This window comes from Melospiza melodia, chromosome 11 (genome assembly GCF_035770615.1).
Source record: "Melospiza melodia melodia isolate bMelMel2 chromosome 11, bMelMel2.pri, whole genome shotgun sequence".
NCBI lineage: Eukaryota > Metazoa > Chordata > Aves > Passeriformes > Passerellidae > Melospiza > Melospiza melodia.
The window spans coordinates 26,996,032-27,018,473 of record NC_086204.1 but is presented as its reverse complement, the minus strand read 5'-3'; the positions used below and the strand labels follow the sequence as shown (position 1 = coordinate 27,018,473).

The window sequence follows — 22,442 nt, the reverse complement described above, 5'->3', positions numbered from 1 at the left end:
ACGTAAAGTTACTAACAAGCTCTTTAGTGATACTTATTTTAAGTTTCACTGTACTTTCTCAAGAAAAAGGCCCATCAGTTCTTTGCTTTGAAGAAACTGCAGGCAGATAAATCAAACGTGAGATCTGGCAGCAGTCAGCATACAGGCAGAGAGAGACAACAGCAGAGAAGGCGCTTCATGTGGAGTGCACTCGAGGAGCAGTGGAGATGATGGCAAATTACAGTGATCCTCAGGTTCTTGAGTTCACAAGAGTGTAGAAAGAGGAGGAGCAGTGAGGAGAGCCTGCATCACACACACAGGGAGGATAAACCCTGCAGGATGTGTCTGGCCCTCCACATGGGCTGTTTCAGGGCATTGACAGCCTCTTGGGGCATTCTTGTATCTGGGATTGTGTTGTTACAATGAACAGAGCTTGGCTCAAATTTATTGAGAGTCTTTCAGCAAAATCTCATTTGAGAAAAGAAGGGCTTGGCATTTAAATACCTTTATTGTGGCTGAGCTTGTAATTACACCCGGACTCCTTGCTCTCTGCATCTAAATTTGTTAGGCAAGCCTTTCTGGTTTGAGGGGTGTTCTTTTGGCTTGTTTATTAAAAACAAGCAAAAAATAGAACTTATCTGCAATTTCTTCCTTTTTTCCCTTAATGGCTAAATGATTATGTCCCTCATCTGCTGTTTTGTAATATCTTTGAAAGAAAATCACTGGTTTTATACCAGATCTTCTAAATCTCCTGTATGTATTTTCCCTTTGCTGAAGTTGTGATTCAAAAGGAAACAGAATAAGTTTGACACTGATTTTTAAATATCACACATTTACATAAAAGATGAAGTTTTAGTTAGAGAAGTGTATTTTGACAACATTTTTAATTTTTTTTGCCTTCCTTTACTTTTACAGATGGTGAGAGATGAAAACTTGAAATTTATGAAGAACAGAGATGTATACAGTAGTGACTACTTCAGTTTTGTTCTGTCATTAGCTTCCCTGAATGCTGTAAGTACCTGGATTTTAATCTTGGAGTGTTCAAATTATTTTGGATAAAATGGCCACAAAAGCTATTTGGGTCAAACCAGGAAAACTGGAAGAGAAGAGTTGACATGATTTTGCTTTTCCACGCAAGCTATTCCTTGCCTCCAGTAATTTTGGATGCTGATGATAACATCTGCCTCAAAGCAAACTCCAGCCTCCTTTTCTAGTACTGGGAGAAACATCATTTTGCCCCAGTAAAATTTATTTAATAATCCATATCTTTTATAATGATGCAAACCAAGCCTGTAGAGGGACAGAAATCCCTCTCCATATGGAAGGTCCAAAAGTTGGTGTTAATTACTTCAAAGTTGATAGAGTTTAATTTGTAATAGTTTCTGAATTAAGTTTTTCTAAATGGAGTCATAAAGCAACAGCATTTAATAAATTTTTGAAATCCACAGATCTAGTTGACCTTACAGCAAGTTTGCTCCTGTTTTAGCATATTTATTAAGTAGCAAAGTCAGCACTGGAGACTGACTTAGCACAGAAAAATGCTGTGGCTTGTTTTTTCCAAGTGAAGTAAATAACTTGAATAGAACATGTTGATGTGTTTAAGAGACATCATGTGCGCTGCAGGCATCATTTTATAAATTTAATATTTCTTTCAGACTAAGGTAAAGCATCCCTATTATCCCTGCATGGCAAAGGTGAGCTTACAGCTGGCAGTCCAATTCCTTTTCCAAACCTATCTCCGAACCAAGAAGAAACTCAGGTAAGGCAAACAAGAAACATGGTTTAATTCTGGGAGGTGCTTTTGCTCCTGGATTACTGACAGTTGTCCCTGTTTTGTTGAAGGGCTGATACAGAAGAATGGATTGCCACCATAGATGCACTGCTCTCCAAAAGCATTGATGCTTGTCAGTGGTTGGTGGAGTATTTTGTTGGGCCAGAGGGCCGGGAGCTTGTGAAGTAAGTCCTGGTGATTCTGTCTGAGATGTTTTGTGTCTCAAGTGTGGATAAACCTTCCTCATAACATGATCTGCCTTGTACTGATGTATTCCCAAAGAGTTGACTGTGCACATTCTTTAAACAGACACTTTAGATAATTACTTGGAGTTTTGTTTCTAGTATTTTCTCTGTGGAGCTTTCTGAGAATGTTGAAAATCAAATTAGATAGTGCAGTGTGCATGGAGGAGGATCAGGTGATGAATTCAGTGAAGGGATTTGGAATGTGCTTAAGTTTGTGTGGTCAGCTCTACAAGTGGTGAGAAAGGAGAACAGGGTGAAATGTGTTGGGGGTAAGGTAAGTTAAGTACTTACCTGACAAGGATCACAGATGAACTGGAAAGACTATCTTCTAGCCAAGCTAAGGATCAGCTAATAGGTGCTTTGAAAACAAATTATTGGAGATCTGACATGCTGAAAAAAGTGTGTCAGTGTAAAAAACATGTTATCTTTTAATTTGCATTGAAAAACAACATCTTATGAGAGCTTTTAGAGCTCTTTTTATTTAAATGAATAAATATATTAATAGAAATATTACAGGCCTTACTACAAGCAGGAGTGTGTGAATGTAAATTAAAGCTTACCCACGGAAGTACAGTACAAAATGTATCTGGACTGTTAAAATAACAAACACTAAACACCACAGTTAATCACAGCAGCTGTGTGTGCATGTTGATTCCAGCTCTCTTTGCAGCTTCACCTTTTCTCTTCCAGGACTTTCCTCCTGGAATGCAGCGTGAGGGAGGTGCGAGTTGCTGTGGCCACAATCCTCGAAAAAACCCTCGACAGTGCCTTGCTTTATCAGGAGAAGGTCAGTGGCTGCCACCTCCTCTCCAGACATCCCCTGGCTGGGCTCTCCCTGGTGCCTCTTGCTCTGTTTGCAGGCAGAGCTGTGTGAGCCCATCCTCCCCCTTAATTTCTAGGTTGATGTTCATCTCTTCCTGCCCAGGAGCTGTTTGAAACACTTTGGGTTTTTAAGCAGTAGACAGCTCTTTACATTCAAAATATTTGTCTTTTCACAGTTAAAAACTCTACATCAGTTACTGGAGGTGCTACTTGCTCTACTGGATAAAGATGTACCTGAAAACTGTAAAAACTGTGCTCAGTACTTTTTGCTATTCAATAACTTTGTACAGAAGGTAAGAATGGCTATTTAACTTTAAGAAGACATTAATAAAGCAGCTAGTGATCCTTATTCATAGAAGGATTTGCAGTAGAGTGAAACTCAAAACTTTTATTAGGAGTAATCGGGTTTATTTTGTTTTGTTTTTTAAATAAATGGCTTTGAATAATGGAGTAGGATAAAATCACAAAAGTATACCAGTGGAAGATGTTATTTCCAGCATATGAATTTTGGTTGTCTGTTTTGAAGGGTTGCATAGAGTTGTTCTTTAAAAAAAATTATATATATGTATATATATTAAAAAATCAAGCATTCAGGATTTTTATTCCATGGAGAGCAGAATAACGGACCGAATTTACTATTTCTATTTCTCTATTCTTTTTGCCTTCTTTATTTCTTGTAAGATATTTATTGTGCATCTGCTGATTCTGCTCTGGTTTGTGTAATGTGCTGTGTACAATGAGACTCTTTAGGACTTTATCTTACTGATCTGTGTTGGGATATTTTGGGGATTTCAGAGTGGAAAACGCAGGTTTTAGCCTGTGCATTTTACTTTTGTTCTCTTGAGCACTAATTCTTCACCTGCACAGGAAGGTAATTTGTTGTTTTTTTCTTCACAGCAGGGAATAAGGGCTAGCAGTCTTCTCCTCAGGCACTCTGCCCTGAGGCACATGGTCAACTTTCTCCTTGGCCCCAACCGGCAGAGCAATCAGGTACAGGCCATCCCCACGTTTTTTATTATGTTTAAATTATGAATAAATACTTTTCATGTGGTAGAATAAACAATCCTTCAATTATTCTATAAACCTCGTGCAAGTGTGAGCCCACCTATGTGTAGTTAGCATGGAATAACTGTTTTGGCAGAAGTGAGCATGATGTTTTTAATAATAATAAAATTTTTATCCACTCTAAAGTATTAGATCATGGTGGTGGACTGTAAGAACATTGTTTTGGCTAAACAAAGTTGATTAAATAAACCAAAGTTAATTAAATGTGTCTTTGACTCAAGCAGAACCGCAGGTGGAGTTCAGCACAGGCCCGTGAGTTTGGATATCTTCACAACACTGTAGCACTGCTCGTCTTGCACTCTGATGTCTCCTCACAAAGAAATGTTGGTAAGAATTGTGGTTTAGTCTTTTGGTGCCTTGGCATTTCAGTTACATTGATTTGGAGTAACTTAATATTAGTGAGGAAAATAGAGTGATTTTGAATTTAAGGCAGAAATGGTTAATACAAGTTTGATTACTTCTGATTTTGCTGTAAATGTATTGAGTGGCAAACAGTATTTTGGGAGGAGGGAGATCTTGATACTAACAGTTTTGTACCTTCTTCCCTTCCCCATGTGCCTAACAGGTATTTCCTCATGTGAGTGAATTGAGCTCTGTTGTTGGCTGGACAGACTCACAGGCTGTATTTTGTTTAGACTTGTGTTGTCTCAAGCTTATCTAAAGGGGAGTATTTAGACTAAGTTACTGAATAACAAAAAATTAAACACTCTCCTAGTTACTTCTTATGAGAGGCAGAAACATCCAAATAAAGGTAATAAAGGAGTAAGTTAAAATCTTCAGTTTCCTGAAGGAGGAATTTGACATTGTCTTTTAAAAGAATAACTTAATTTCTGTCTGAGGTTGAAAGCAGTCAAAAATCAGAAGGTAACAGGAGAATAATAAATATTCTGTATATGGTGAATGTGCAAGAGGGATTGGGAGTAAAACTAAAGCTCAAACTACTGATAGTCTGTGGACATTTTGCTTTGACCTTCCTGCAGTTCTTTTGTCTGCTGTCACTAAAATAAGTGACACTTCAGGGTGCAAGAGATTTGTTGCTTGGAGTGGTAGCACACGAGCTATAAACTAGTTGAGATGAGTGTCATGAGGGATTTCATGGTGCCAAATGAGCAGCAGTGTCTTCAAGGTGTGTTAGAACAAACTAATCTATGAGTGGATTGTTTTTGTATTTGCTGTTATAGCTCCTGGTCTCTTTAAGCAGCGTCCACCTCTCAGCATCACTGCTTCAGGGCCACTTCTGGCACTCCATGAAGAAGTGGAAGCCTTGCTATTCCTGTCTGAGGGAAAACCCTACTTAATGGAGGTATCTGCTCTAAATTCTGCCCTGCTTGAACCTAAAAACTTATGTGATGTATTCCTTTGACAAATCCTTTTGTGAAAAACACCGAATATCCAACACCAGTGGCTATTTTTAGGCCTAAATAAGAAGGCACCTTTAGTTTCTTGTCCTCTTCATATTCCAGTATATCCCTAAGCTTTGGGGCCTGGTTTTATGCACAGTCTGGTTTGATGCACATTTTGCAAGGGCCTTTGCAGCTTTTTACCATGTCAAATTCAGGTGCTAACTTGAGTTGTTCTGATTTAATAGATGATGCTCGACCTTTGGCGGTGAGCATCAGGAGCTGAAGGAGTGATTTAAGGGCAAGGGTTCAGCTTCCTGGACCATGCAGGCACTGGGGAAAAGAGCTGCATCCTTCCTGGGGAGGGCAAACACCGTGTTACAGCCTTGTTTTCTGGGAGGCAGCTGTGTGTGAAGGGAGTGCTGTGCCCACAGGTGATGCACGCGCTGCGGGAGCTGACGGGGTCGCTGTCGGTGCTCATGGAGATGGTGGTGTACTGCTGCTTCTGCAACGAGCACTTCTCCTTCACTGTGCTGCACTTCATCAAGGTACACACAAAGCCAGCACAAACCTGTCCCATGGGTGTTTCTCCCAGCCTTTGGTCATCCTGTGTCTTGTGCCATCACCACAGAACAATCCACTTTGTTGGATTTGGAGGGGGTGTTGGGGTTTAGGTTTTCTTAGGCCTTTATTGTTTAAATTAATAAATTTTCAAAAATCTTTAAAGCTGTCTTGAAATTTTTTGCTTAACCAGCTTATTTTGCTATCTAAGTAACTTTTTCTTACATGCAGACTCAACTGGAAACTGCTCCTCCTCATGAACTGAAAAACATATTCCAGTTACTCCATGAGATCCTGGTAGGTGAAGGGTAAAACTTGTACAGGATAGATTTTTGTATTGATGTGTAATGAAAAAAGTTGGGACTGCATTGGTTATTTCAACATCCACACATATTTTAATCCTTCAGTCTGAAGTTTTATTACTTCCTAAATTTCTGTCTTGAAAATCCAGTGACACATAAAACTTGAGTCTTACTTGTTTTGCATGTGGGGGTGGGTAAAACCATTCCATAGAACAGATACAGAATCACACACAACTTACCTAAGTTGATATTTTTCTTTCCTAACAGGTTATTGAGGACCCATTGCAAGTAGAGCGCATCAAATTTGCCTTTGAAACTGAAAATGGATTAATAGGCAAGTAAGCCAGTGGGGGAACACTCCAGTCTCCTACTGACCCTCATGGTGGTAGAGGTTCACTCCATCTCCTGGTTCCTAATCCTCCTAAACTCTTCTACTTCTCAGGGAAAAAAACTTGACATATTTTATTTACCATAAAAAGAACCTGGTTCACCCAGCAGGATGCTTCCCCTGCTGACTGCAGCAGAGCCCCACAGTGGGACAGGTGGCTCCCACCTGTTGCTGCTCATACAAAGTGTTGTCTCTGCATTAGATACAAAACTTTACTGAAGCATTCAAAGAGAAAAAAGCTCAGAAGTAATAAGGTATATAAAGAAATAACCTATTTCATGTGCATCAGGAGAAGCAGCTTTGGTGTGTAAATGAAATGTGGGGTTACACAGAGAGCCCCTCTGATGGGTTAGTGCAGCTGGAGCAGCTCTTTCATGGCTGTTTGGGTGAGGAGCTGCTTCAGATTGTGGCTTTCACCTTCAGTTATTTTGGATTCTGATTGAGGGAGAAAGAATATTTAGCTTTGTTCTTCGTTTCTCTCATCAGTGCTCCCCTGTTTAGTAGTTTCCATGTGTGGCTGATGGCAGAGAAGGAAATATGCAGCAGTGTAAGAGAATAGCTAAGTGATTATTTTAATTTCTGGATAAATTGGTCCCAGTTGGACCAATTCTGTGCTGTAACTTGAGCAATACATGACCTTTTTTCCTCTGCAGAGGAGAAGTGCAAGTGTTCAATTGGATTTTTATGTTGAAGGCTTTGAGAACTGCCCTGAGGTTTGGGAGTAAAAGTTGTAGTTTTGCCTTGAAGTTTCCTCACAATAGCATTGAACAACATCCCTCACACTGACTGGTTTTAATCCAGGAAAGGGAAATCAGCACATAATAGGTTTTGGTGCTCCTTAATAGGATGTTTGTGCATAATTTGTAGTACAGCACTGCTGTAATTTTTATCATCTGCTCTGCTTCAGCAGTATTAAAACTGGCAATTTGCAGTTCCCAAACAATTTTTGCCATCTTTGGAGGTTTCACTGCAGTGTCCTTTGCTGACTGCTATGGACAGAGCAACTTTTGAGTAGCAAATCTGATCGGGGAAATCTTTGTGCTTCTTCTCAGTCAGAGAATTTTGTTCAAGTGGTGGGAATTCATGGTAGAGAAAACTTGCTGGTAGGAATGGCCTGGGGTTTTGCCTGAGTCTCCCATGGAACAGTTTCATGGCTGTTGAATTCTGCTATGCTTGTTTATGTGGAGAAGCTTTAAACATTCCTCTGGCTTTGCAAACTTTGATCCAGGTGGAAGCTGGTGATCTGGTTCATTTATGGGGGTTTCAGACAAATATTTTTTTTCCTTCAGACAAATGTAACCATAGTGATTATCTAACATAGAATGGATTATAGGGGAAGAATAACTGCATTAGGGCTGTTTAAAATTCAGGTACTGCATTTGAAAGATCAAAGTGAAAATGCAGCAGTTCTATTTTTAATCCAGTAGAGTTGTGGAAGACTCAAGACTACCAGCACTTACAGCAGCGTGATTAACACAAATACTCATGCTCACATCTGTAGAAACAAAATCTATTCCCTAACTTAAAATTTTATCTTCATCTTTGCTTCCAGACTGGCTGGTGGATGGAAATCTGGGTTGTGGTTTCTAATCCATGTGTTTCTCCCCACAGCCTTGATGCACCACAGCAATCACGTGGACAGCAGCCGCTGCTACCAGTGTGTCAAGTTCCTGGTTACCCTGGCTCAGAAGTGAGTAGTGAAGGTCTCAGGCTTTAACCTCATCCCTGCCTTAGCTCCCTCTGTGGCTGTTGTCAAACCTACTACTCCTGGTTTTGATCAGTTTTTTATCCTTTGTTACTGGTGCAAGGTCTTGGTAGCACACGTGCCAGTGTGAAGTGAAATCTTTACTGGTTGGTACCTGAAGGGATTTCTCAGGTAACAAATGGTAATTGGTGTTTATAAAGAAAAGGGCCATTCTGCACAGCAGGAGTCTGACATTAACACCAGATAAACATAGGGAAGCTGTTCCAGGTTTTTGAAATATTATGAGTCCTAAATTCTCTTTGTTTAGGACTTGGCATATGTCCCAATAAAGCGTAATTCTGAAATATGTGAACCTGTGGAGTAGACTGCTTTGAGAATATTTTACTAAAATTATTGCTTTTGCTAATTCAATTTTCAACAGGGCTGTAGAGTTTAAGTCAGTTTGCAGTGATAAGAGTGCACACAGAGGGCAGCAGTGCAAAGAAAGAGAAGTCTTCATATTTTTTTTGTGTTGTCCAGAATGCCTTGTTCCTAACTAATGAATATAATTTCAATTCCCAAGGTGCCCTACTGCAAAAGATTACTTCAAGGAGAATTCACACCACTGGAGCTGGGCTGTGCAGTGGCTACAGAAGAAGGTAATTTGGCTGTAACAGGGAAATTGTCACTCATTTACAACAATGATCATGGATGGATAGTCTCCATCCTCTGCACGGCTCTCTGAGATGGCTCTAAAAACAAAATACTTCATTTTTTACAAGGACTACTTGGATGCAGCTAATCTGATGCAATGCCAAAATTTCAGTAGCCTCCCCACATGTTTCAGGCATAAATGCATTTACAGTGAATAAAACCAAGTGTGAATGGTTGCAGTGATTATCCTTTGCTACGTGGGAAGCTTTCAGTGCCACTGTATATTCGTGTTGGGAGGCTTCAGCTTTTTCAAAAAAGCAGTTTTCCATTGCCTGTGTGTTGATGCAGGAGAATGTTTAAATGATTGGATTCCTTACAGAATCATCACAGCTTTGCACAAAGCACAGCTGCCAACTGATAGAGCTTTTCCTCCCACACGTGTAGTGTTTGTTCTTCCCTCTAAACTCAATGTAGTTTGGCCAACATATCTTTCATAAATACCCAAGGACACTTTGGAAACTTGGAGCTCAGCAGAAGTTGGGTGCTGGTTTGCAGCTGAGGGACAGTAACCTTTGTGGCTGCATTTAAAGTGTCTGAGCCCCAGACCTCCAGCTCGCTGCCAGAGGATTCAGGAAGCTTTCTCCAGTCTTAGTTCACCCACCATCACAAGGTGGTGGTTGAGGCTTTACACAAGTAAAAATCAAATGGCAAATTTTATGGCTTTCTTGGCTTTTTATGCAGATGTCTGAACATTACTGGGCTCCTCAGAGTAACGTGTCCAATGAAACATCCACTGCAAAAACCTTCCAGCGCACTATTTCAGCACAGGTATGTGTCATCCTGGCAGAGGATGTTAAACTTGCTCACTTCTTTTCTTGGAAGCATCTTGGGGTTTGGCAACTTTACTCACCATCCTTGGAAATGTTCAAAAAATATGTGGATACAGCACTTGAGGCCGTGGTTTAGTGATGAGCATGGTGGTGGTGCTGGTTTGGCAGTTGGACTTGATGATCTTAAAAGGTCTTTTCCAGCCTTAATGGTTCTGTGATATTTTGGTGCACTTCAGGCTGATTTTCCTTTAGAAGCTCAGCCCCTGTAGTTGTTCCTGGAGAAAATTAACCCTTGAGTGGTATTAGTGAATACTCACTAATGAGTATTCACTCATTAGTGGTAGCTCAGCTATCTCACCACTTGGCTGTGGTGACTTGGCTGTCTCACTAGAGCAGCTATTATTGTTTTAAAACAGTAATAATAAAACAATAAAAATGTTAAAAAATGTGAAATGATCACCATGCCTCCTGACACTCTCTTGGACTGTTTGCAACTCAGGACACTCTGGCCTATGCCACAGCCCTGCTGAATGAGAAGGATCAGTCTGGGAGCAGCAATGGGTCAGAAAGCAGCCCTGCCAATGAGAATGGAGAGAGGCACCTGCAGCAGGTAAAATGAGGGCAGATTTACCCCCTTACACCCTGGTGTGTGCCTCTGTGGGGCAGCTGCTCCCTGGGGCTTGGGTCAGAACCATCACTGATCATACTGTGAACAGCTGTGCATTTACAGAAGTGACTGTGTCAGTGACTGTGTCCTTCTCTCCCTGTCCCCTGTTTGAAAGGGCTCAGAGTCTCCTATGATGATTGGGGAGCCTAAAAGTGACCTTGATGACGTTGACCCTTAGAGGAGACCCCTGTGAACACAAGAACCAGCTCAAACATTCAATGCCTGGTCCCTGCTGGAACTGGAGTCGTGTTGCTGATGCCATTGGCAGTCTGGGGGAGCAGTGGCTGCACAGGACCAGAGGAGATGCTGGAGGAGGTTGTTTCCCTGCAAGATAAAAGCATTTTTTTAGCCACAAAGGCTTCAGATCAACAAATGCTCTAGAAAACTACATCCTCACCTGGAGTAGCTTGTGACAGTCCAAAAAACACCGAAACCAAGTTTGTCAAGAAGATTTTATCAGATACACAAACGCTAGTGGTTGAATTTTTATGTGAACATTAAATGAGTGAATGTAAAACTGTTGCTTTTCTGTGATGCTGCAAAAAAAAAAAAATCTTTTGGTTTTTATACAGGAAAAAAAAAAGAAACAGACTGCCCTTATGTATGGAGGGCAAATTTTTAATCTTTCTGATAATATTGAATAGGAATACACAAATTTCTGTAAAGATGTGTGATGACTTACATTTCATTGTAAAATATTAGTTAAAGAATGGGTTTACATAAGGACTTCTGTATTTAATATGTCTCCCTGCTAATTTGTAAAGCTCTTGATGAGAAAGATCAGCAGGATTGCTCTGTAAGAAGAGTGATTCCTTATGGAATGAGTGGTAAAGGAGCTCTGGAATGAGTCATCTTTCCCAGTACCCTTCCAAAAACCCTTCAGACAGTGGGGAAGGGCAGTAAAAGAAAAGCTTTGTTCTCTAGGTATGCAAGCATTTATTATTCAAGGATGTTGGTGAATTAAAAAAGGAAAAAGTTAATGAGTAGTTTAAAAGAAAAAAAAAGCACTTTAAGAAGGAATTCTGTTGCAGTTTTACTCATTACATTTTTTTAACCTTTGGAGACATATTGAATAAAATGTAGTCTCAGTCATGGATCTGCAATCACTTGCTTGTGCTTTGAAATAACTGAGAAAGTTGGTATTGGTTGTTTATGATGAATAATTCCTTGAGTGAGCTGGGAACACTGTTGTGCAGATTTTAGAGCAATTTTAACACAGGGAAAGAAAGAATTGGCTTTGTTTGCATTTTCACTTGAACAGGCAACGTTTAAAATATCACAGCTCTTTTAATTTGCTCACAAATAACTGGAAACCAGTTGGGATGGTTTGAGCACAGTTTTGTTTTCTATGTCAAGTGCAGTTCAGTGATTTCTGGCTCTGGATTCAAGCTTCTTTTGTGCCAACTAACTTCATCTTTTGTACATTTTGTGTTTGTCACATTTTCTGCACTGCTTTTTGCCTTTATTTATGGATTCTGCCTTACTTTAAAAAAATTATATAAACAAACATGCACAGAAACGGGGGACATCTTAAGGAGTGCCTGGGTACCTCCAGAATAGACAAATTTGCCAAGTTAAAGGCACAACCAGCCAAAAAGTGCCTTTTTTTTTTGTTTCTTTTCACAGGCTGCTGCCAAAACACAGAGCAGCAGACAGCTTTTCACTGTTGTGCACTAATATTGAGAGTAACCAGTCATTTCACTGTTGGAAGGAACCACGGCACGTGATGTCAGCTGTACAGCTTTGTAACTTATTGTGGGGTAGGATGGAGTGCAGGGGGGCACCACAGTGTCTTCACAGACACAGGGCAGAGTTAGCATTTTGTAAATGTTTCTGATGATGTGCTGGGACGTTTTCAATGTGACGCGTTTTAAATTAATTTCGAACTAATCATTTCTTACGGACACCCCCCTTCCTTCCCTCCTTCCCCCACCCCCAAATGCTTTGGTAACGGGCCATGAATCTTCCCAAGGAGTCAGACAGCGGTGATGGGAGAAGCTGGTCATGTTCCCATGGGTTGGCACCACTTGTCGCTTCAGGTTCCTGTTATTTCCTATGGAAACAACATCCTCGCTAGCCGCAGGCCCAGGGAAGCCTTGGTGGGAATTGCATCAGGATGGCTCATCACCACTGTCTACCTGAAACCAATACAAACTTTTTCACCCTTCTGCTCACGCTTGTACAAAGTCAGTGGTTATAATTTGCAATGAGATGATACTTGGTCACTTATTTTTGTTTCCAGCTGCTGTCATTCGAACCTGCTGAAGATTATTTTTTGGAAAATAGAGTTCGACAAAAAAAAAAAAAGAAAAAAAAAAAAACCAAACTAGTTTTTGTGTAAATTGTGATGCATTTATATGTTGTAATTTTTACTGCCAATCTTTTTGGATGAAAATGTTTTTATACAGCTTACAAAATGTTCAGTGGGGAGCAGGCACAGCCTGCCTGTGAGCGCTCGGGGAGATATTGTCCAATTAATGCATAGACATTTGGCACTGGAAAAATAGGCAGTCTTGATGAACAGTCTTGGGATTCCTGGTCAATGGAATAAAGTTATTCCTTTCACAGAAAACTAGTGTAATCTTTAGACTGTGCACACACTGTTATACTCTTCTCTTGTTGATCCTCTTACCCTGAACCTCCCTGGGCCAGCCCTGCAGGTGCTGAGCTCCTCAAGGGTGCCCTGAGTGCTGCTCTGGCTCCTGTCCAGAGTCAGTGGAAGCAGCTGAGTGGCCCTGAGGCTGCCCTGCTGTATTTCCTTATGCCACAGCCTGTGCTGGGGCTCTGTCACATCTGCACCTCTGTGCAGCCTCTCCTGCCCTCAGCAGAGTGATTTACCCTGGCCACGCTCACAGTGGTGGATTAGAGCGGATTTTGTGTGTCAGATCTGAGATTTGTGGGCGAGCTGGGTGTGAATTCATCCTGCCTCCCACAGGGGTGAGGGCCAGAGGGGTGCACACACAGCTGGTGTTCCATCACTCACTTGTTTGGGAGCCAGGAGCTGCAGCTGGGCTGCCATCCCCACTCTGCCTTTGTCCCCTGCTCTAAGGACAAGAACTCCCACTTTTCCAGCCTCTGCTCTCCCCTGTTGGTCCCAGCAGCATGGGCTGGGCATTGCCAAGTGCTGCCAGGACTGGGATCAGCACCCCTGGGATCAGCCCTGCTCTCCTGACTGAGAGGCTTTTCCACCTACTCACGTACAAGGCACAAAGCAAGGGCTAATCTTTTAATATTGTTTCCTTCCACCAGGCTTATGAAGGCTTGAGCGGAGCAGGGGAAGCTCTGTCTGGCTTATCAGGCATGGAACATGCTCTCACCTTGTGCTGGATCCTCCCCTCTGGCAGGGCAGGCAGCAGAGCTGAAATCCTGGTGTGTGTTTTGAGAGGTGACAGCCAAGGAGCCTGCTGAGAAATCGCCCTCGGTGTCAGAGCTGTCCAGGAGCTCTCAGGATGACAGCCCTTTTTCTTTTCTGCCTCTTTGTGCAGAATTCAGGTTCCAGCTGAATGAAATTATGGGCTGTAATTATGTCCATGTTATATAATTACATGTTTAGATTAGGGTTGGGCTTTTGCCAGCTTTAGTTAACAAGTAAGAATTAGTTTCAACCTTTCAAAGTGGTGTTTTGTGCTGGGTTTGTCTTCTCTTGCCAATTAAAGCCGGAGTAACAGAGCTGCAGGGGGCTTTTGGATGGGGAAAAACACCCAACTGACAGGTTAACCTGGAGCTTGTGGTATCATACTGTGGGGTTTTTATCATCTATCCTCAGATAACACCACAAAAATTATATATTGTAGTACCAGGAGGCTGCTGAGCACTGAGAGAGAGAAGTGAGACCCAGCTTTGGTGGCTGCTAGTGCTTCTCAGCCTTTCCCTGCTCTGAGCCGAGCTTTGTCTCCTTCCCGGGGCTCCAGCCCTTCCCAAGTGAAGGAACAGCAGCAACCCAAGTTCAAGGGCACATTCCCAAAGCTGGCCCATGTTTGTTTCCATAACTGGAAGTGTTTCCCCTGAACCACTGTTGTTAAAACAAACTCCTGCTCTCGTGTGTGTGGGGACAACACAGCCCCAGAGCACAGCCCAGCTGTGGGCAAGGCTGTCTGTGCCAGCTTCCAAAGGTGCCAGCTGCCATCCAGGAGCACCCTGGATCCCACTGACAAAGCAGAATCCCTGCTGGATGGGTCCCCCTTCCCTCTTCCAGACCAGCTCCCCGGGGGGATGTCTGTGAAGCCGGACAAAGAACCACAGGAGCACAGGTCTGTGAATTTTATTTTAAAAAGACATTTATAAAATGCTCCTTTATAAAACTCCAAGTAAATATTTAAGGTACAAATGTAAAAACTAAGGTGCTATGAAAGATTTTTCTTCATTCTGGGGCTGTTTTAAAGGAATTGCAGCTTCCTACAGTCCTATGTGTCTTGGGAAGACCTGAAACTGTTAACACATAACACCAGCAGATCATTAACTTTGACTCAACAACAAAAAAAGCACTAATGAAGCAGTAGCTGACTGTAGCAATGCAGATAAAAATCTAATTAACCAAGCAGGCTGTTTAAACTAAAGCCCTTACACTTGACTCAAAAGTAAAGAAATCTCCTAGGAATACCATTAGGCAATTATAAAACTGCCCCAAAATGGCTAAACTAAGATTTTCCAGGTGCTAAGCAGCATTGGCTGACAACTAATGAGCAACTAAGCAGGAAAGGAAGGAGTGATCCTCACAACATTTTTTCTTTAAAAAGTGGTGGATTTTTCCTGTGTTGGGTGACAACACCACAGCTTGTTCTGTCAAGGTGTTTATACGAAGAGCCAGTGCATGGCAGGGAAAGGACTCTGGGATGACTCCAGTGATGGGAGAGGGCTCCAGCTGCATGGGGGATGCTTGGAGGGCTCTTGCAGAGCCACCCTGGATGCTGGCCCTGGATCCTGACCCCGCTGTGTGCGACGGGGGAACTATTTCAGTTCATCAGCTGCATGTCGGAGCGTGGATTGTTCTGGAAACCCTGGGAAGGCACCGAGCCAGGGCCACACGGGTGCAGCAAGGCCTCCATCCCTGCTGTGCCCCAGGAGCCTCCCCCAGCTCAGTCTGTCCCTACTGCCGGCTCCGGCAGCAGATGGCAATGGCCATGGCCGAGCTGCTGCCAGGGCCAGCGGTGGCCACGCAGGAATCGTCCTCAATGTGGGCTCCCGTGGGGCTCTGGGACAGGGTGTTACAGCCTGTCAGCGTCCAGCCATCCTCACAGGACACTGTCACCTAACGGGGAGCAGAGGTCACCATCCATGGGTCAGCACAGGGCCTGGCCATCCCCGATGGCCCCACAGCTCAGGGAGATGTGGCTGTTGTCACCCATCCCATCACAGCTGGGGACAGCAGTGAGGGCTGGGCTGGGACAGCCACACCCAAAAGCCATCAGGGTAGCAGAAGGACATGCAGACACAATAGCAGGGCAGAGGAGCACGGCCCATCCCTACCTTGTCCTCGTGTTCCAGGGCTGTGTGCTCCTTCAGCTGGCACTCGAGGCTGGCCCTGGGGCAGCACAGGGCGTGTGCCACCACCTCTGTCCTGCTGGCACAGCGGCTGGGCCCCCTCCCCAGCCCCTCCACAGGCCTGCCCCCAGCACCCAGCACCACGGATGGGGAGTGAAAACTGCACCCTGCCCAGGGGAGAGGGGACATGGGCACAGGGCAGCCATGGCAGCATCCCAGCGCACACGCTGGTGCCAAGGATGTCCCCAGCGGGCCCTGAGCCTTCCTCACCCCGTGCACACAGCACATGCACCCTTTTACCCCAAATCCCAGGGCGTTTCTGGTAGGAACACCCTTGACCATCAGGCCCAAAGGTCTGACCCCGTGTGTTGGGTGTTACCAGTCAGCACGTGTTCTCCTGGGGAGCACTGGGCCCCCTCGGCCCCCGGGGACCCGGCCTTGATCCGGCACCCAGCCCTGGGCCATGTGCAGCACCTGGCGATGGCATAAACGCCCTGGCCCCGGCTGTGGGCCACGCACTGCCTCTGCCCGTGCTTGTCCTGTGCATGGGGCACACGGCGTCACCTCGGGGCCGGGGACAGCCCTCGGGGGCCGGGGACACCCTCTGAGCCCAGCGGGCCTCCAGGGCAGCAGCTCGGCTCTGCTCTGCTCTGCTCTGCTCACCTCCATGTGCTCCCCCAGCCGGCCGCCGCTGCGGGAGAAGCTGGAGCAGCTGAGCATCTCCTCGGTGCTGGCACAGCGAGCCACGGCCCTGGAGCGCCGGGAGAGCCCCGAGCTCGCCGACCACACCGAGCGGCAGAGCAGCCGCTGCTCCTCTGCAACGGGGCCGGGCGTCAGCAGCAGGGGACACCCGCAGTGACACCCGCAGTGCCACCCTCACAGCCACAGTGACATCCTCAGTGACACCCACACACCCACAGTGTCACCCACAGTGTCACCCACAGTGTCATCCAGTGCCCACGGCACCGACCAGGCCTCCATCTCGCCTATCCCTGCCAGCAGCCAGGCCCAGCCGTTCCCGCACAGCTCAGGGGACATTCCCTGCCGCGCTTCCACCTCTTTCCCGCTCAGGGCAGAGCTGTGCGAGCACCCAGCGGGCAGCGAGCCCCTCACCTGCCGCCAGCCGTGCGGGCAGCCCCGCCACGCTGTTGGGCGTCTGCAGGCGCTGCTCCTGCGGGATCCAGGCCGCGTCCAGGCCGCCCTTGGTGGAGAAGCGCAGGAGGCGCTGGCGGAGCTCGGCCCGGCCCAGCCGGGGCTCGGCGCTGAGCAGCACGGCCGCGATGCCTGCAAGAGCCCGGCAGTGACAACCAGAGGGGACAGAGCCGCCCACGCGGCGCTCCCGTGGGCGGCAGGGCTCCAGAGACACGGCAGAGCATCTCTGCAGCCCATCGGGAGCGCTGTGCAGCTGCAGCGCCCCAAGGAGACACACCAACCCCGTAAATCAGGGAGCACAAGGATGCCCCCAGCCCAGCTCGGGCATGCCCGGAGCCCTGTGCCAGCACCAGCCCTCCCTGCCCTCGGGGCACAGCTCGCCTGCCACATGCGCGGCCGCCTGCGAGGTGCCGCTCCGCGCCGTGAAACACGTGCTGCACTCGCTGGAGGCGCCGACGATGTCGTCCCCAGGGGCAAACAGGTCCACGCAGCGGCCAAAGTTGGTGCCCAGGGTGCCGATGGAGGCAGGCTGGTCCTGGCTGTCGATGGCACCCACCGTGATGACCTGGCAGTGACAGGGAACACGGCAGGGTGGCACCCCCAGCCCGGTGACCCGGGGGATGGCCTGCAGGGATGAGGGGGCACCCAAGCCCCAGGGTCCCCCTCAGCCGTACCTCCGGCTCGGACGCAGGCGAGTAGAGGCAGGCATCGTCCCTGTAGTTGCCGGCAGCCGCCACCATGACCGCCCCGCTCCGTGCCAGCCGCCGGCAGCCCGCGTTCAGCGCGGGGCTCAGCGCCCCGGCCAGCGGCAGCAGCACCACGCGCGGCCGAGCCCCCAGCGCCCTCCCGATGGACTCCAGGGCTGCGAGCGACAGGACACCATGGCAGGGAGCTCCGGGAGGGACCCTGCTCCCCTCGGGGCACGGGGTCACTCACCCATGAGCGTGCCGCTGACGGTGCCCTTGCCCTGGCAGTTCAGCACCCGGAGGCTGCGGATGTTGGCGCCCCTGGCCACGCCGGCGTCGCGCCCGCTCAGCACCGCGGCCACGTGTGTCCCGTGGCTGTCACACTGGCCGGCCTGGCACGGGCACCGCAGTTCCATGCCCCAGCCCATTGCAGCAAAGCAGGTTTGCAATCCCACAGAGTCTCCCCATTCTCTCTTACCCGACGCACACCCGTGCTACCCTAGAACACTTTCCTAGAAAGAAGCCCTGCCCGACTCAACCATATCTCCAAACACACCACCTTGCGGGTCCCAATATCCCCCAGAACCACAGCTCCTGTTGCCCATCCTGCCCAGCAAGTGTCTCCCTTGTCCTGGAAAGCCTCACAAGCCCGGCCAGGATTTGGTGGGTGCAGGGGGGTGCTCTGGCCAGGATGCAGCACGTGGCAGCTCGGGACTCACCTGCCTGTGGAAGTGGGTGCCATCCTCCTCGGGGATGCTCTCGAAGCCAGTCACAGTCACCCTGCCCTCGATCTCCCGGTGGCTGCTCTGCACGCTGCTGTCCAGCAGGTAAATCTCGGCCAGGTCACCTTTATCTGCCAGGGATGCAGCAGGGGAGAAAGGCAACCTCCATCACAGGGGGTGTATGATCATCAACCTTCAGCACGGGCCACCTGGGCTGCTCCCAAAATGCAGCTCCAGACCCGCAGCACCATGGGGCAGAGGAATATTCCCATCCCTCAAGGAGAGGGGACCTGACTCTTCTTCAAAGCCCCCCTCACACACCCCAGCACTTACTGGGAGGGCTGTAGGAGCCCGAGCTGGGCTGTGGCCGCACTATCCTGCCCAGATTCCAGGGAATGCTCTGGGCAAAGACATAGGCATCCTCCTCAATGTACTTCACGTGCGGCAGCTTCAGCGCCTGCAGGGAGGACACAAAGCTCCTGTTCCCCCCAAGGCTGGTGCTGCCACCAGCACAGCTGCTGTCCCCTGCCACCACCCCGTCCTACCGTGTCCAGGACGTCGCTGCTCATCCTCACCAGGAAGGCGGGCAGCAGGTGGAAGATGTGCAGCAGCTCGGCCCCGTGTCCCCGCCGAGCCGCCCGGGCCTGCAGCCGCCGGGCCGTGCCCCGCCGCTCGGCCGCGCTGCCCGCCCGCAGCATCACCACGTAGCGCCCGGGCAGCCGCCACGAGGCCTGCGGGGACACCGGCACGGGGTTCGGGACACACAGACACACAGACACACACACAGACACACACACAGGAGCGGGGCTGTCCCCCCCACCCCGCGCTCCTCACCTTGGTGGCGCGATGGAAAGCAGCGGGGCCCGGAGGGGCGGCCCCGACGGCGGCTTCGCCCTGCTCGGCCGCCCGCAGGGCCGGACCCAGCTCCGCCAGCGCCAGCAGCAGCGCCAGCGCCCGCGGGGACATCCCGCACGCCTCGGGCAGACGGGACACGCCGGGACCCTCGGGGATGGCGCCGGCGGGGACCCGCTGCGCGACCGCCGAGGGACCGGAGCGCACCCGCGGGGTTGCAGCGCAGTCGAAGGGCTGGAGCGGGGCCGGGGAGATGGAGCGGGGCCGGAGCCCACCCGCGGAACGCCCCCGCGCAGGTCCCGGAGCGCACCCGCGGATCTGAGATCCCGGAGAGCGACCGCGGATCGCAGGTCCTGGAGCGCACCCGCGGATCTGAGATCCCGGAGCGCACCCGCGGATCTCGCGTCCCGGAGCGCACCCGCGCAGGTCCCGGAGCGCACCGGCGGAGCCGATGGCCCGGAGCGCACCCGCGGATTTGAGATCCCGGAGCGCACCCACGCGGGTCCCGGAGCGCACCGGCGGATCTCAGCTCCCGGAGCGCACCCGCGGGTCTCGGGTCCCGGAGCGCACCCGCGGGTCTCAGCTCCCGGAGCGCACCCGCGGATCTCAGCTCCCGGAGCGCACCCGCGGGTCTCGGGTCCCGGAGCGCACCCGCGGGTCTCGGCTCCCGGAGCGCACCCGCGCAGGTCCCGGAGCGCACCCGCGGGTCTCGGCTCCCGGAGCGCACCCGCGGGTCTCGGCTCCCGGAGCGCACCCGCGCAGGTCCCGGAGCGCACCCGCGGCCGCGGCTCGGTCTGGCCGGCGCTCAGCGCGGGGGGCGCGGATCACGGCGCGGGCCCCGGCGGGCACGCCGGGCGGGTTCAGCATTAACGGGGCCGCGGGGAGGGGGCGATGGATGGGGCCGCTGCTCACCCCGAGTCCCGGCGGATCGCTGGGGGCTCTGGCGAGCAAAGCGCAGCCGCTCAAGGACTGCTTGGAGAAAGGGCTGGAAGCTTTAATGTGCCTCCTACTGCCTCACTCCACGAATAATTTCCCGTGAAATCCGCTAATCCTGTTTGGGCATTTTTTGCAGAGTCGTCACACGTGGCAGATGCCCTTTTTGCGGGATGATTTCGGTGATTTCCGTGGGTCTCCACGCCGCTTCCCACCTCTGCCCTCCCGCAGCATCAGCATCCCACACTGCCCCACATCCCCAGTGACCTCCGGCAAACCCCGTCCCTGCTCCTGGCTTCTCAGGGAAATAGGAATTTGTGGTTTTGGCTGGTTATTTATCAGCTCCTCAGAGGTTAAATGTTTATACGGATGCACACATTTTATACAGATGTATGTGTTTCATGTGGATGTGAATGGTTTGTATGAATATATGTTTTACATGGTGTACATGTTGCAATTATGTATATGGTTTGTATGCACATATATGTTTTATATGGATCTGTGTGGTTTGCACGCAACAATGTTTTAAATAGATGAGAGTCTTTTATGATTATGGGTTGTTTATAATTATACATGTGTTACTTATAATTATAATTAATTAAAATAAATTTTGTAATTAATGGCTTGCATGGACATTAATGCTTTATATAGGTGTGCATGTTTTACAAGGATGTGCAGCGTTTATATGGATGGGTGTGTTTAATATGGATGTGAACAGTTTGCAGGGGAAATGTTGATTTTTTAAATGAGACCTCAAGTGGGAGCCTGAACTCTGGTTTGGGTGACTGCAGGGACACCAGACCCAGCTTGTCACCCCTGTGCTGCACAGAGCTGACACTGGAAGGGGTCAGCATTCAGGACACTGATCATGGGGTCAAGCCTCACTCCGGATTTTTGGCTCAGCTTCCTCGGTGCTGCCAAATCCCACAACGCACCACTGGGGCCTCGGGAGGCTTCTGAGGCAGCTGAGCACGGGGGGACCCTGTCTCGAGGGGGACAGTCCCCCTCTCCCTGCCGCCTTTCCCTTTTGCACAGGGGGCAGTCTGTATCCCAGGGGACAATCTGTGTCCCAGGGAAGGATGGAAGGAGCCCAAAGAGTAGGGAGGGGGTGGCAGAAATCCCCCAGTTCCTCGTGCATTCCCACGTGCTGAGGAACCCATGGAGGTCTTGGAACCCTCGGAGCCGAGCTCTCACACTCCAGGAGTGGGTATCTGCAGAAAGGTTATTTTTTAAAAATTTGAGAATTATTCAGAAATAGCCCAAAATTCGCACCTGGTGCAGAAGAGCACGGTTGCAGTCCTAGCTCTCTGTGAAGCTTCCAGCGAGCACGGCTGTGTAAAGACGGGGAGGAAGGAGAGAGCAGACGGGGCATCAGGAAAGACCTCCACGAGAGGAAGGGCCCCTAAATCCCTGCTGCCGTCCCTTTGCGGGGAGAGATGGAGCACTCCGTCGTTAAAAGGGAGACTCTCCAGCGCTTTCGGAACACTTCGGCACTGCTGAGCATCTTGACCTTACGATACCGCAACTCAGACTGGGACAACGGCTCACCTGCACCAGCCGGGAATCGAACCCGGGTCGCAAGAATGGGAATCTTGCATGATACCACTACACCACTGGTGCGCTGCCGCGGTCTACCCCCGCGTGGCACCAACCCTCGGGCCCGTCCCCGTCCCGCGTGGGTGGCACCGCCAGCCCCTCCCGTCGCCCTGTCCCCGTCCCCGCGGGTGACACGCGTGGGCAGCGGGCGGTGCCCCCCGCTCGGGCCGAGCCGGGCCCGGGGCTGCGGGCCCCGCTTAATGCCATGCAGGAATGTCCCGGCTCCCACAATGTTTAACCTCGGCCGGCGCAGAGTCCTTGGGCTCAAGGATGCTGTGCCGGGATGGGGGATGCACTCCCGTGTGCCAAGGGGTCCGTGGGGGCAGGATCCAGGCTCTGTGTCAGCCCCCTCCCCTGCCTCTGCCGGGAGAAATGCTTCTGAAAAACAGATTTGTTTTGCCAAAAGTGAAAGAGAGTGCCAAGCCATGAGGCAGGAATCTCTTCTGCGAGGAAATTCTGGGAAAGTGCTCAGCCTGGAGAAGAGAAGGCTCCAGAGAGGCCTTGGAGCCCTTTCCAACACAGAGACTACAGGAGAGCCAGGAGGGACTTTGGACCGTGTAAAATGCTGGCACAGTTTTCCCAGGGAAGCTGTGGATGTCCCATCCTTGCACACATTCAAGGCCAGGTTGGACAGGCCTTGGAGCAACCTGGTCTGGTGGAAGGTGTCCCTGCCCGTGGCAGGGAATTGGAACATGATGATCTTTAAGGTCCT

General features: G+C 49.1%; 2 protein-coding genes and 1 non-coding gene across 10 annotated transcripts in view; 1 reads left to right on the top strand and 2 right to left on the bottom strand.

Moving 5' to 3' along the window:
- Positions 1–12,880, top strand: part of USP24 (ubiquitin specific peptidase 24) — a 61,539-nt gene extending 48,659 nt beyond the window's left edge. For 2 of the 8 annotated variants that reach the window (XM_063166172.1, XM_063166168.1), the window contains 16 exons: positions 895–990; positions 1,635–1,738; positions 1,822–1,935; positions 2,686–2,782; positions 2,994–3,110; positions 3,715–3,807; positions 4,107–4,209; positions 5,064–5,185; positions 5,657–5,770; positions 6,015–6,080; positions 6,353–6,419; positions 8,085–8,163; positions 8,741–8,816; positions 9,553–9,639; positions 10,141–10,251; positions 10,424–12,880. In XM_063166172.1, coding sequence (XP_063022242.1) covers positions 895–990; positions 1,635–1,738; positions 1,822–1,935; positions 2,686–2,782; positions 2,994–3,110; positions 3,715–3,807; positions 4,107–4,209; positions 5,064–5,185; positions 5,657–5,770; positions 6,015–6,080; positions 6,353–6,419; positions 8,085–8,163; positions 8,741–8,816; positions 9,553–9,639; positions 10,141–10,251; positions 10,424–10,486 — 1,509 coding nt within the window. In that variant the 3' untranslated portion in view covers positions 10,487–12,880. Of the gene's footprint in view, positions 1–894; positions 991–1,634; positions 1,739–1,821; positions 1,936–2,685; positions 2,783–2,993; positions 3,111–3,714; positions 3,808–4,103; positions 4,210–5,063; positions 5,186–5,656; positions 5,771–6,014; positions 6,081–6,352; positions 6,420–8,084; positions 8,164–8,740; positions 8,817–9,552; positions 9,640–10,140; positions 10,252–10,423 lie in introns of those variants that run through there. The other 6 variants (XM_063166171.1, XM_063166167.1, XM_063166170.1 and 3 more) reach the window with 5 other exon arrangements.
- Positions 12,881–14,553: 1,673 nt separating this feature from the next.
- On the bottom strand, positions 14,554–19,008 carry PCSK9 (proprotein convertase subtilisin/kexin type 9). The gene is made up of 11 exons (XM_063166166.1): positions 18,895–19,008; positions 18,683–18,806; positions 18,347–18,480; positions 17,878–18,019; positions 17,616–17,803; positions 17,323–17,506; positions 16,903–17,073; positions 16,453–16,604; positions 16,169–16,328; positions 15,775–15,956; positions 14,554–15,556 (listed from the first exon to the last, which is right to left on the bottom strand). Exons 1-11 carry the CDS (start codon positions 18,916–18,918, stop codon positions 15,395–15,397), a joined length of 1,623 nt encoding a protein of 540 aa, XP_063022236.1. The 5' UTR covers positions 18,919–19,008; the 3' UTR covers positions 14,554–15,394.
- A 2,675-nt stretch (positions 19,009–21,683) lies between these two features.
- TRNAG-CCC (transfer RNA glycine (anticodon CCC)) lies at positions 21,684–21,754 on the bottom strand. Its single transcript has one exon. It is a non-coding gene; the product is annotated as a tRNA-Gly (tRNA).
- Between the last annotated feature and the right edge of the window lie 688 nt (positions 21,755–22,442).